The 13,817-nt window shown below is 43.0% G+C and overlaps 1 protein-coding gene across 3 annotated transcripts in view; it reads right to left on the minus strand.

The window, feature by feature from the left end:
* Positions 1-3,545, minus strand: part of DENND3 (DENN domain containing 3) — a 54,157-nt gene extending 50,612 nt beyond the window's left edge. The window contains exons 1-2 of one of the 3 annotated variants that reach the window (XM_040432230.1): positions 2,442-3,545; positions 1,474-2,346 (exon numbers count right to left, since the gene is read on the minus strand). In XM_040432230.1, coding sequence (XP_040288164.1) covers positions 1,474-1,560 — 87 coding nt within the window. In that variant the 5' untranslated portion in view covers positions 1,561-2,346; positions 2,442-3,545. Of the gene's footprint in view, positions 1-1,473 lie in introns of all 3 variants that reach the window. The other 2 variants (XM_040432229.1, XM_040432228.1) reach the window with 2 other exon arrangements.
* Positions 3,546-13,817: the final 10,272 nt, after the last annotated feature.

A 13,817-nucleotide genomic window follows, 5' to 3' on the forward strand; every position in this document is an offset into this window, starting at 1 on the left:
AACTGTATGTTTTTCTAATGACACTGTACTGTTTATTAGTACATTGTATTTGTAAGTTTATTATTACATTGTATCTTATTACATTGTTTAAAGTTCTAGGCTCTGACTGATGTGTGGGCCATGTAGAGAACGCTTCTGCTCCATACTTGGTGGTGTTGTGAAGACGACAGTTCCTTGGGGAGCTCGGGGTCAGATGCACACTCACGTCCATCCTCGGAGAGCTGCACAGAATAGACTTCCCTTACTGGTTGCATAATTGCCACATCCTCAGAAATACCACCAGGTTTACCAGTGATGCCACCAGGTTTACCACCAATACCCTCTCTCCACCTGTCCTCCACAAATAGGCAGTACTTTGGATCTAAGTCTAAGCCAAATTTAATTTTGGCATTGTAAGGTCGTCTTGTGGTTCCACACGTCTAACCCGATGTATTAATTCCATACCATTCATCGGCATGACAAATCCACGTATGTACAGTAACTCACAGAGGTGACAAATTCCTCGACCACATTCAGGAAGAGGTTTGGATTCATCATGAACTTCCCTACATCATTAGTCATATGACTCATCTTCCCCGATACTTCAGGTCATGCTCTCAAGAAGATACCTGAATCAGTCTGACACAATCCATGACTGGGCAATATCCTGGACTCGTGCAGATATGACAAAGAAGAGTGGACAGGGTTAATATTGTTAATTTAATTGTAAAGGTCATGGTTCCACCTCGGAACGCGGTTGTTAATCTAGCTAAGACCTCAAGTGTCCAACTGTTTAAAAAAGGGTCTTGCCATTGAGTATTTGTCAAGATCTTGGTGATCTCCAGGTCTTACAATCCCTGATTCTACCCTACAGACAATGGGGCCCGCAAGTGGGCCCCTAACAGAAGCTATTAGTGGTATCGAATATGTTTGATTCCAGACATGCAGTTAGTTGGTCGGCCAAACATCACTGAGATGATATCATCAACCCCAGAGCAAGATCAGTGATGTCATCCCAAGATCAAAGAAGAAGATCCCTGGTTTCTCACTTCTATCCCAAATGTGGCTACTACCAATAATCTACGTGGGCGGCACTGTGATTCAGGTGGGGGGCAGCGCTGGGGTCTTGGGATTAAATCCGACCAAGGACAACGTCTGCACAGAGTTTGCATGTTCTCTACAGGTTTGCTGGATTTTCTCGTTAATTTGGAGCCTACATCGTGAGCTCCATTGAGGACAGGGACCAATGTGAGTGATGACAATCTCAATCATCAGGAATAAGGATCTGTATGTAATGATCCGAAACGCATAGACACTGTTGTCTGTGTCTATGGCCTTTTATCTTTTTGCATAAATAAACTAGGGATTTTTATGGAAGCTGTATTTTTCTATATTTTTGTGATGACAATCTCTGTACAAGCTCTGCAGAATAGGTCAGCACCATATAAATACTCACAGCAGAAGTCTTCACGAGGACCATAATTCTCCACCTACCTTGTCTATCTGTCTGATCTCATCGGTGGGGGGTCCCACAAGGACACAGATCTCCAGCAGTCCAGAAGGAAGTTGTGCGTCTTCCATGTCTTAAGATTGTCCAACAAGACTGATGGAGCACAAGGAACCAGAGCTCAAGAACAAACCAACCGGAGAAGATAGTTTCCACAGTGAGTATTAGACATTGATGCAAAGAACATATGGATGGTCAGATAGACAACAAATGGGCAGAGAAGATAATGCTACATGGACCTGGCAACATCCGGGCAATTTATCACTAGGCAGATGGTCCATGCATGGTTAAAGCTGGACTGGCATCTCCACTGGCACAAAATGGGTAAACTGGATGATGCAAGCAGCAGAAGACTATATGATGTATCATGTCATGGATGATAATATGAGGTAGATACTATAGTCCTATTTAGTAATCTGGCAGTAACAAGCAAAATATTTAGCAAATGGCTACAAAGTAACTCAGTAACTTCTTCAAGAATTGTTACAATGAGTTCCAAAGGTAAAACAGTCCTCAGGAACACCTATAGGTGGGCATCCAATGTCCTACAAGCTACAGATGCTTAAGAAGCTTATCTAGATGGTAATCCATGTCCAAAAAGATTCTCCTGGAGCAGAGCCAGATTGGTACTCTGGAGAATTAGTGTGGTGAGATGGTACAGAAAGTCTCCGGGAACGCACTGGAATGGTGGTGGCTCATGAGTAGTCTCATAGCACTACAGAGGGTCTCCAAAGCCACAAGTAGAGTGGAAAGACCAAAGGGCTCTGTAGGTTAACACAATGGTTGGTCCCTCAGCCCTTAATCAGAGTGCAAGGGCACTGAGATTCTCCTCTAGTGCACTTTGGGGGGAGGGGGGTCTACTACTTAGATGCCCAAGTATCATTACATATCTGGTAGCATGTACTCTACCACTGTGGTCAAGAAGTAAGTCCTGGCAGGGTGGGGCATCTATTACCAACAAGATGTTTAGGTTTACAATAAGGTAGACATCTAGGTTCAGCAGCCTAGACCAGAGGCATGAAAGTTCTCTAGGGGATTCAGAATATGGGTATCCAAAATCAGCAGCCTAGACCAGGGGCATGAAAGTTCTTCAGGTGCACATGGAGCTGGATATCCAGAACCTGCAGCCTAGAGCAGGGGCATGGAAGATCTCTAGGAGCACCAGCATGTGGATATCCACCATCAGCACCTGTGGCCAGGCACATGAAAGTTTTCTACGGGCTCCAGAATGTGGGTATCCAAAATCAGCAGCTTAGACCAGGAGCACAAAAGTTCTTCAGGTGCCTATGCCAGGGGCACCAAGGTTCTCCAGGGGCATTAGAATGTAGATATCCAGAATCAGCAGCTTAGACCAGGAACATGAAAGTTCTCTAGTGGATTATGGAGCTCGATATCCAGAATAAGCAGCCTAGACCAAAGGCATGGAAGTTCTTAAGAGGCTCCAGAATGTGGATATCCAGAATCAGAAGCCTAGACCAGGGACATATGAAAGTTCTCCAAGGACAACAGAATCAGCAGCCTTGACCAGGGATGGAAGTTCTCTAGAGGCACCAGCCTAGATGTGGGGCATGAAAGTTCTCCAGGGGCACATGGAGATGGATATCCAGAAGCCTAGACCAGGGGCATGAAACCTCTCCAGGTGCATAGTGCGCAGGGATATCCAGAAGAAAGAGTCCGGGGGAGCAATGAGGACAGCCTCGCAGACCCGAAGTTTCCGACTCCAGCTGCCGACCTATCTTGTAGACAAGACCCAACCTGTGCCGCCTCCAGCACCGCTCTCCTCTCAACTGATACCATGACCGAGGCGTAACCGTCCTGTACTCACAGCCCCGCCCACAACCAAATACCATAATCCCGCCCACTCCGAAGACCATTGTTTACAGTAACGATGCCAACAATCAGAGCCACGCCCACAATATGGCGTATCTCAGCCAATGAAAACGCCTTCATCACATGCACGTCGTCATGGTAGAGAGGGGCGTGGTTGCTACGTGAAACAACTATGCTACCTGCGTAATGACACACACAGAGCCCGCCCCCTGTCGCTACATAGGCGTGGTTTCTCCCTTCCTGCCAGCATGCTCATAGGACGCTTAAGCTGCCAATCTTTTGGTGTATGTAAATTAGGTTGATCCCTCCTCCTGGCTGACGAAAGGGCGGGAAGTCTAGTCACCTCAGAGCTGTGGTGGCAGTTTTACCTCAGGAATGTCGCCTGTCATGTGAGGCGCTGCCACCTCAGCAGCGCTGGCCGTGAAGCTTATTACCTGAGGGCCTAACAAAGATGTCATGTGAAAAGGATCACATTTTAAGGAAATATATAAGAATAAATATAAAATAGAAATAAATTATTTCAATGGAAAATTGAATAACGTGGACCTCATTAGGAATTAATGGCCGATTCTCAGGTCGAGCTATTAATATTAGACTCCTTTTACACTGGGGGTCATTTATCAAGACTTTTTTGTTCCTTTTACACCGGCATTGCTGACGGAAGATGTGTCTAATTTATGAGGGGCCGTGCACCTGGTCATAAATTAGGAGCAACTTCGGTAGTCCTGGCTGGCGTAGGTTTTCTGCAGCTTTTATGCATTTTTACTTTAGTAAATTTGACGAGTCCCGGACCCTTCACTACCTCAACATTCCTATGTGTTGAACGCAGCGTAAGAACACCCGTGCTACAAATATTGTCACATTGGCGTTTTAAAATTACAAAAAAAAGGTTGTGCAACACTTACGCCAAACAAAGGCATAAAACTGTTGGTAAATGACCCCCATTTGGTGAGAAAATCTACCAATAAATCAGCAACGTATGCAGCAGTCTGCCTCATATGTTATGCATAGGCTGCCATGTTAAAAAAAATATTCCCCATGTTATAATTTTATCCTATAGATTAAACAAGAAACGTATGGCGGTGTACACCTGCCCGGTGAATGCCAAAATAACACTCCTGACACCTGTCAGGGCTGTGTCTGGTATATGTGCTGAATGTGCACATCTGTTGCAGGCTCCGCGTTGCAAATCCGTGGTAATTTATGGTACAATACGTGTGTTTTCGAAAATCTATTCGCAAGGAGCAGAAAACACTCGTAAAATCCTACAGAAATTCATGAACTTGACACCAAAACCCTGTGCAGATGATTATTATTTCAGTCACCAAAATTTTCAACTAAATTTGCCACATGTGAACACATCCTAATAAGTCAGCGTTAAGGGTGGGTTCATATCACAGTTATGGATTTCGTTTTTGTTTTCCATTATAACAGAAAATAACGGAATCCATAAGACGGAAGTCAAAACGGAAACCTTTAAGAGGCATTCCGTTTTTAACCGTCATAATAGAAGTCTAGGGGCAAACATAACGGATCCGTCTGGTTCCCGTTATTGTCGAGATAACAGAAACTAGACAGATCCGTTATGATTCCCATAGACTTCTATTATAACGGAAAGCAAAACGGAATGCCTTTTAAAGGCTTCTGTTCTGATCCGTCATAATACAAGTCTATGGGCAGAATAACCGCTCCGTCCTCGTTTCCGTTATGCAGAACTGGACTCCTGCATCATAGAAACCAGGACGGCTCCGTTATGATTGCCCATAGACTTTTATTATGAAGGATCAAAACGGAATTGTCACGGTCCCTCCTGTGAGAGAGGTGAGAAGATCGGATAGACTTGCTGCACGTGAGGCTATCTGACAGGTCTCTCTGTTTTCCTCTTTGTATGTTGTTGTTTGGCAGGATCTCACCTCTCCTCAGGTGCCGCTCGTTATCAGTGGTGAGGCTCTATTTAGATCCAAAAATTTAACATATACTCAATTGACCAAAAATTCCTTTTAGGGGTCCTATTGTTTATATTAACACTACAAACCTTATTATTGAATAATTAAAATACTACTCAGAGAAAACAATACTATTGAGTGGTTTAAAACTATCAGGAGACAGTTAAGGGATTGGATATGTTCACGGTCTATCTCTGTCACTAGGCTATACACTCTGTTTGGAGGATGGGTAGCCTACCAAATACTCTATAGCTATTGCTAGCATTGTATTGATTAACAGGTGCTAGATACTGTGGATCCACTAGAAAGATAATGGCACTACTCCTCAAATAGGTTGTGTAATAGCGCCGCAGCTTACTATGTGTCAGACTCTATGGTATGGCCCCTGATGGAGAATCAGTGATGTCCTGATGGACACTTATAAATAGAAAATTCCTATTATTGATGGGTTGGATATGCTCCTAATTCCCTATATTTCAAGCATCCATCATTCATTCACACCGTCTAACACACAGATATAGCAGTGCTGCTATTCCACTAGACACACACTATCTAGATAGCCGAACAGTGTTTGCGACCCTACAAGGTATAATTTGTAGCCCTATTGCTGTATGCTGCCTAAAAACCAATAACTATCACTACCCCCACCAGACATGTTTCGCCTCGATGCGGCTTCATCAGGGGAGTTGGGGTAATAGCGTGGCGCGCTAAATAAACTTTCTTTCCCCTCCTCACCCGTCCTCTCCACCAGTGAGAAGTAACCACTGTGGATTGACAGCTGGAACGTTCTTACAGTCAACTGGGATACCGCTTACCATTCACCTATCATGCGGTAGGCATCAAAGTTGACGGGTGGCTCGTACAATCAGGAGGCACAACATCATCTCGGCCAATGATACATACTGCATTGCGGCCACTCCTCCGAACACCGCTCATACTGCTAGTGTTTCATAGCAGGGGCGGAGAATTGAAGTAGCGTCATGCTTCAGTAAATAACCCTTTCCTTGCTGTTGGTATGATAATCAGTAAATGACCCTTTCATTACTGTTGCTATAATAGTCAGAAGTTGTACACAATTGCAGAATCTCTGCAATACAGTAGGAGCGGAGCCGGAGGGGATATTGATTCATATTAACCTAGCAGGCTGATGCACCCAATAAGTAATAGGTTCTCCAAAATGGTAATGTAAGATATTAAATTACTTTATAAAAATCACTACTGGCAGCGTGTGGATACAAGCTACTGAAATAGACCCAAGTCTCCTAAAGGAAAGCTGTATACGAGAAGCCCTCATTGAGACCTCTCGGGCTCAGAGATTGTAATCTAAAGATCCATCTTGCTTCCTCCTGCAACAATTTCAAATCCAAGTTTCCACTTCTCGGTCCTAATTTCAGTTTTGCAAGGCCCCAGAATTTTAACACTTCAGGATTATCATTGCGTGCATAGGCAATGTGCCTGTACAGGGGAGTGTCCTTTTTAGTATTGTTGGCACTAACATGTCCTGAAATTATTCTTCTTAATTCCTGTACTGTTTTGCCCACATATAGCTTAGGAGAAGTGCACGTCGCCACATACACAATGCCGCTGCTGCGACAATTGAAAAAGTCTCTGAGAATGTATTCCCGTCCATCAACTGGATTACTGAATTTTTTATCCTGGGTATTTGCAAAAAGTGCAGTTCCCACATGGGAATGAGCCCTGCACTTTCGACCATAATGCATTATCTGTGTGTATTTTAGGAAGAAAACTATAGACCAACTGGTCCCTCACGTTTTGACCCCTTCTGTATGTGACACTCGGATATGCTGGCTAGACCTTTTTGAGATCCACGTCACCAGTAAGTATTTTCCAATGTTTTTTTTAAAAAAATCCTCATTATTTGTTGAGGCTGGCTGTCAAAAGTACCAATACATCTGATTATCTGGGACTTCTGTGGGGTGTCATCTGTATTTTTTGGTAGTAACAAATCCTCTCTTTGTTGGTTCTTCGCTCTATTGTATGCTCTCTTAAGGGATTTTCGTGGATATCCCCTCGCCCTAAAGCGTCTATAGAGTTTGCCAGCTTCTTTTTCCAAAGCCTCGCCCGTACTACAATTTCTTTTAGCTCTTAAGTATTGGCCCACTGGTATCCCATTCTTTAGTGCTGTTGGATGCCAGCTGGACCAGTGGAGAAGGCTATTAGTGGAGATTTTCTTCCTAAAAAAATCTCTGTCAGAATGTGTCCCTTTGCATCTTTGCTGATTTTTAAATCCAAGAAGCAAATTTTCTTGGGATGAATTCGATGAAATGCATCCCTATAGTATTGGCATTTAATTTTTTCACAAGTTTGTGGACCAGTGGTAATTCCCCATCCCAAAACAAAAGGATGTCATCAATGAATCTGTCCCAGAATAAAATGTGCCTAGTAAAATGTGAAAATGTCTCTGAGAAAACAATTTGGTCCTCCCACCACCCTAGAAACAAATGAGCAAAAGTCGGTGCACATGGCGTACCCATCGCGGTACCTTTCATCTGATGATAAAAGGTACCGCCACAGATAACATAATCGTGTGTAAGTACAAATCTCAATAAATACAAAACAAAACAATTGTGTTCGTGAAAAGACGTGCTTTGAGTGTCCAGAAAAGATTTAACCACTCTGATGCCTATTTCATGTTCAAAATACTATATAATGCCTCAACGTCGAGACTGGCTAAAAACGCTGAGGCTTGTAACGTGATGTCATTCATTTTCACCAGTGTATCACTGGTGTCCCTGAGATACGAGGGTAGGTAAAGATGTTACAAAGGGTCTTAATAGTGCATCTACATATTCACTGGATGGTTGAGTGAGTCATTGCCTGAGACTATTGGTCGTCCTGGTATACGGGTCTTGTTCTTGTGAACCTTTGGGAGCGCATAGAACGTAGCAATGGTGGGATGTTTATTAAATAGGAAATCAAATTCCTCTTTTGATATTAATTTACAATCCTTGGCCTTTTTGAGGATAGTATCTAATTCACTGAGATAGTTATTCGTCGGATTTTCCGGCATAATCTCATACATTGTGTCATTTTTTAACAATCTCTCTACCATGCTCCTAGTCTGCTCTATTTTGAATCACAATACACTACGTGCAGAATTATTAGGCAAATGAGTATTTTGACCACATCATCCTCTTTATGCATGTTGTCTTACTCCAAGCTGTATAGGCTCGAAAGCCTACTACCAATTAAGCATATTAGGTGATGTGCATCTCTGTAATGAGAAGGGGTGTGGTCTAATGACATCAACACCCTATATCAGGTGTGCATAATTATTAGGCAACTTCCTTTCCTTTGGCAAAATGGGTCAAAAGAAGGACTTGACAGGCTCAGAAAAGTCAAAAATAGTGAGATATCTTGCAGAGGGATGCAGCACTCTTAAAATTGCAAAGCTTCTGAAGCGTGATCATCGAACAATCAAGCGTTTCATTCAAAATAGTCAACAGGGTCGCAAGAAGCGTGTGGAAAAACCAAAGCGCAAAATAACTGTCCATGAACTGAGAAAAGTCAAGCGTGCAGCTGCCAAGATGCCACTTGCCACCAGTTTGGCCATATCTCAGAGCTGCAACATCACTGGAGTGCCCAAAAGCACAAGGTGTGCAATACTCAGAGACATGGCCAAGGTAAGAAAGGCTGAAAGACGACCACCACTGAACAAGACACACAAGCTGAAACGTCAAGACTGGGCCAAGAAATATCTCAAGACTGATTTTTCTAAGGTTTTATGGACTGATGAAATGAGAGTGAGTCTTGATGGGCCAGATGGATGGGCCCGTGGCTGGATTGGTAAAGGGCAGAGAGCTCCAGTCCGACTCAGACGCCAGCAAGGTGGAGGTGGAGTACTGGTTTGGGCTGGTATCATCAAAGATGAGCTTGTGGGGCCTTTTCGGGTTGAGGATGGAGTCAAGCTCAACTCCCAGTCCTACTGCCAGTTTCTGGAAGACACCTTCTTCAAGCAGTGGTACAGGAAGAAGTCTGCATCCTTCAAGAAAAACATGATTTTCATGCAGGACAATGCTCCATCACACGCGTCCAAGTACTCCACAGCGTGGCTGGCAAGAAAGGGTATAAAAGAAGAAAATCTAATGACATGGCCTCCTTGTTCACCTGATCTGAACCCCATTGAGAACCTGTGGTCCATCATCAAATGTGAGATTTACAAGGAGGGAAAACAGTACACCTCTCTGAACAGTGTCTGGGAGGCTGTGGTTGCTGCTGCACGCAATGTTGATGGTGAACAGATCAAAACACTGACAGAATCCATGGATGGCAGGCTTTTGAGTGTCCTTGCAAAGAAAGGTGGCTATATTGGTCACTGATTTGTTTTTGTTTGTTTTGAATGTCAGAAATGTATATTTGTGAATGTTGAGATGTTATATTGGTTTCACTGGTAAAAATAAATAATTGAAATGGGTATATATTTGTTTTTTGTTAAGTTGCCTAATAATTATGCACAGTAATAGTCACCTGCACACACAGATATCCCCCTAAAATAGCTAAAACTAAAAACAAACTAAAAACTACTTCCAAAAATATTCAGCTTTGATATTAATGAGTTTTTTGGGTTCATTGAGAACATGGTTGTTGTTCAATAATAAAATTAATCCTCAAAAATACAACTTGCCTAATAATTCTGCACACCCTGTATTGCCTCCCTGGTCACTAGGTTTTATGACAATCTCCTTATTGGTCTTTAATTCCTCCAGTGCGACTATCTTCTCTGGTGTTAAGTTGAGGATTCTATCCTTTGTTACTCTAAGTTTATTGATATCTACGCTTATCATTTCTACAAAGGTCTCTATATTTTTGTATTGTGAGAAGGCCGGAGTCCATTGTGATCTGGGTTTAAGATCTGTCAATGGAGGTTCAATCTCAAACAGCCTTCCCTCACTTTCAGCATGCAGGCTCTCAAGTGTTCTTAATGGTTGCTGTTCCCTCTGGATTAGTTTCTGAGTGTCATACATAGTGCTAACGTGTTGTTTGCGCAGTGCCAACTTACGTGCAAATAAATTTACATCTTTTACCCAACTAAACTTATCAAAATGTGGTACAGGTGGGAATGTGGGGCCTTTTTGTAATAATGTGATCTGTCTCTCAGTTAGTGACAATGATGACATATTAATCACCTGGGTACTGTTAGATTCTACCGTCATATTGTCAGGGAATTGTCCCATTATCTCTGGATTGTCCACAGTCACCTTTGTGGGGAACCCCATGGTTACCAAGGTATTAATGACTTCCACCGTTTCCTCTACTTGGCGTTGTATCCCCATTTTTCTTGGTCTCTCAACTGGACCCCATTCTGTCCTAAAAATAGGGGGCAATAGGTGGTATCCTTGGTAGATTTAGATGTGGCTGTCCACTTATCATGAGACCCATATTTAATTGTCCTGATATACTGCTCGTGGTCAATACTGGATTCACCACTGGGGTTGTCCCACTGACAGTATTTTGGGTATGAAGCCCAGCCTTCAAAGTCGGCTGTGCCACAGTACCAGAGACATTGGAGGGAATAAAACCACCCAATAACCAATAACGATGGTTCCCCACTTGAGGTGAGACGGGTACACTCTGACGGATTTACCACTTTTATGAAATTACGGTGTTTGTTATATCAAACCTTTCTCTTGGTTCCTCCCTTATTCGACCTAGTGACACCTGTTGTCTCTGTGCCTGATGTCTCAGATTCAGAATAATCTGTATATCTGGTTTTTCTCGCTGGGAAACGTTCCACCTGTCAATCCACAGTGGTTACTTCTCACTGGTGGAGACGACGGGTGAGGAGGGGAAAGAAAGTTTATTTAGCGTGCAGCGCTATTACCCCAACTCCCCAGACGATGCCGCATCACGGTGAAACATGTCGGGTGGGGGTAGTGATAGTTGTTGGTTTTTAGGCAGGATACAGCAATAGGGCTACAAATTATACCTTGTAGGGTCGCAAAATCGCTATATTTCCCTTATGGTGTTAGGATGTGGTGTTTTATTCAATAACTCAAACAAATGTCCAATAGGACTAACTTACACCTATTATCCTACACCTCCTAGATCCTAAAACATAACCTTTAATAGTTGATCTTTAATATCATCTATAATAATTTATTAAAATGATCAGCGGTCACTCAGTCTTATATTATACTAGTACTAGCCTCCTGCCTATGATATCTATCTGGAGTGAGACTAATTGGCTTAACTGGCTGCGCGCTGCCAGTATTGGTATAAGCACAATGTGATATGTCTTCCTATATAAATAGGCTAGGTGACCTCACTGCTTAAAAACTAAATGTCCACGCTGCCCCCCGACATGTTTCGCCGTGCGCCGGCGTCTTCAGGGGTTTGGGCAGAGTGTGAACGTATACTGGCTCGGCTGGATTATATCACTTCCGTTTGTGATGTCATAGATTGTGGGCTGGCTTAGGAGGGTGCATACGTCCGTCTCCCAGTGGCTGATAGGCCACTTGTCAGCTGATGTCTACGCCCCCTTCAACTTTAACCCTTACTTGATATGCGCCGTGCTGTGTCATCAAATTGCGCGGCGCATGTCTGGTAAACATAGAATTTGGGATACTGCACGCTGGCTTATCTTTGACCCATTTCACTTACATGTCCTCTGACTTGGTCACCGCCGCATCTACTTGGTATACTCCATCTACGCATGCGCCAATACTTAGTTATCGGACTTACGTCCCAGGGCTCAATGCGTCCTGTTGCGCATGTCAGAGCACTTAGCTTTCGGCGCTCTCCACGTCGGATACCAAAGTGCGCCTGCGTGAATACTTAGCCATGATGCGGCGCTTGTCTCCGGACTTTGTAAGTATTAACCACTTCCCCATCTAGTGTGATGTTATGTTATGAGTTGTTATCACTAGGACCTCCATTCCTTGATGATCCAATTTTCTTCTTTTTCATTATGTGTACTCCCATGCCTATAATATGCAGAGATGGGGTAGGATCATCCATGATTTTGATAGTATTTTAATCTAATATCATATGCTAGTTGGGTATTACATGCCAGCGTGCTGTGATCTCTGCATCCAATTACAGATGTTGTTGTGTCAGGGTTTATCTGGTATATTTACCAATCATCGAGATAAATACTAATAATGTAATACTTCCACCTCTGCTTCTTGTCACTTACAGTGGGTTCTGATCTGAATATCCCAAGATGATTGTCTGGCTGTTAGAGGGATCGCGCTTAGGTAGCCTTACCACTACTATCAATAGTGTACATATTGGCTTTAAGTTCTTCCATATTTAGGCCACTCTGTATACACTGTGATCGCAATTTCCTCTCTCAACCAGACTTGTCCATCCCTTATGACACTTCTAGTAGTCATCTGGCTATGTTACATTTTGTAGGGCCCTAATCTCCGGGGGGGGGGAGAGACGGACGAATGAACTCCCCTATTTGCCATTATTGCCTATCTGGGTTCTTTTATTTCGCTATATTTTATTTTTAGCCTTGCCAAGTATGCTTCTTAGTTTGTTGTTTACTGTATTTATCATTTGTTAGTGGTATCTTATCATTTACTTTCCTTTTCTTTTTAGGTGGGGATATAATCTACAGAAAGGATGAATATGTGAACCCTTCGTTGAGGCCTCTTGGGGATAAGCTGTTGAGCAGGTAAATCCATTTGGTCTCCTCTTGTTGGAGTTTCCTATCTATATCCCCTTTACGTGGACCTGGGTTCACCTTTGTCACTCCCCAAAATTTTATCCCTGAACTGTTTCCTTTATGTTTTTCTCTAATGTGTCTGGCTAGGCTGGTGTCCTCCCCTGTGTTGATACTGCTCAGGTGTCTAGATATTCTCCTTCTTAGTTCTTGGGTGGTCTTCCCCACGTACAGCTTAGGACAGTCACACCTGATGACGTACACCACTCCTTTTGTTTTACAATTAATGTAATCTCTTATTTCGTAACTTTTCCCATCTGCTGGATTCTCAAACATTTTTGTAGTTGCCATCCGGCCGCAAAATATACAATCCCCACATGGGTATGATCCCTTATGATTTAACCAGGTAGTTTTTGTTATTTTATTCTGTTGATAATGGCTGTGAACCAGCATTTCTCTTAGATTTTTACCTCTTCTATAGGTTATTGCCGGGTAACTAGGTATTACTTCCTGTATGTCGGCATCAGCTTGTAATATGTGCCAGTGTCGTCTCAACACCTGTTTAATGGCATTATGTTCAGTGTCATAGGTGCCAATGCAGCGTATGATTTTTTCACCTCCTTTCTGAGTTCTACTGCCTAGCAACTGCTGCCTTTCTAACTTCCTTGCTTTATTGTACGCCTTATGCAGGCATTTCTTGGAATATCCTCTACTCAGGAATCGTGGATAGAGTATATTACATTCTTTTTGGAATGCTTCCTCTGTGGAGCAATTGCGCCTAGCTCTTATATATTGCCCCACAGGGATTCCCTTTTTGAGGGGTTCAGGATGGTGGCTTTGCCAATGCAGCAAATTATTAGTAGATGTCGGTTTTCGATAGATTTCTGTCTGGATACTGCCGTCAGGTTGCAGTACCAATTTAAGA

The sequence above is a fragment of the Bufo bufo genome, chromosome 5, assembly GCF_905171765.1.
Source record: "Bufo bufo chromosome 5, aBufBuf1.1, whole genome shotgun sequence".
NCBI lineage: Eukaryota > Metazoa > Chordata > Amphibia > Anura > Bufonidae > Bufo > Bufo bufo.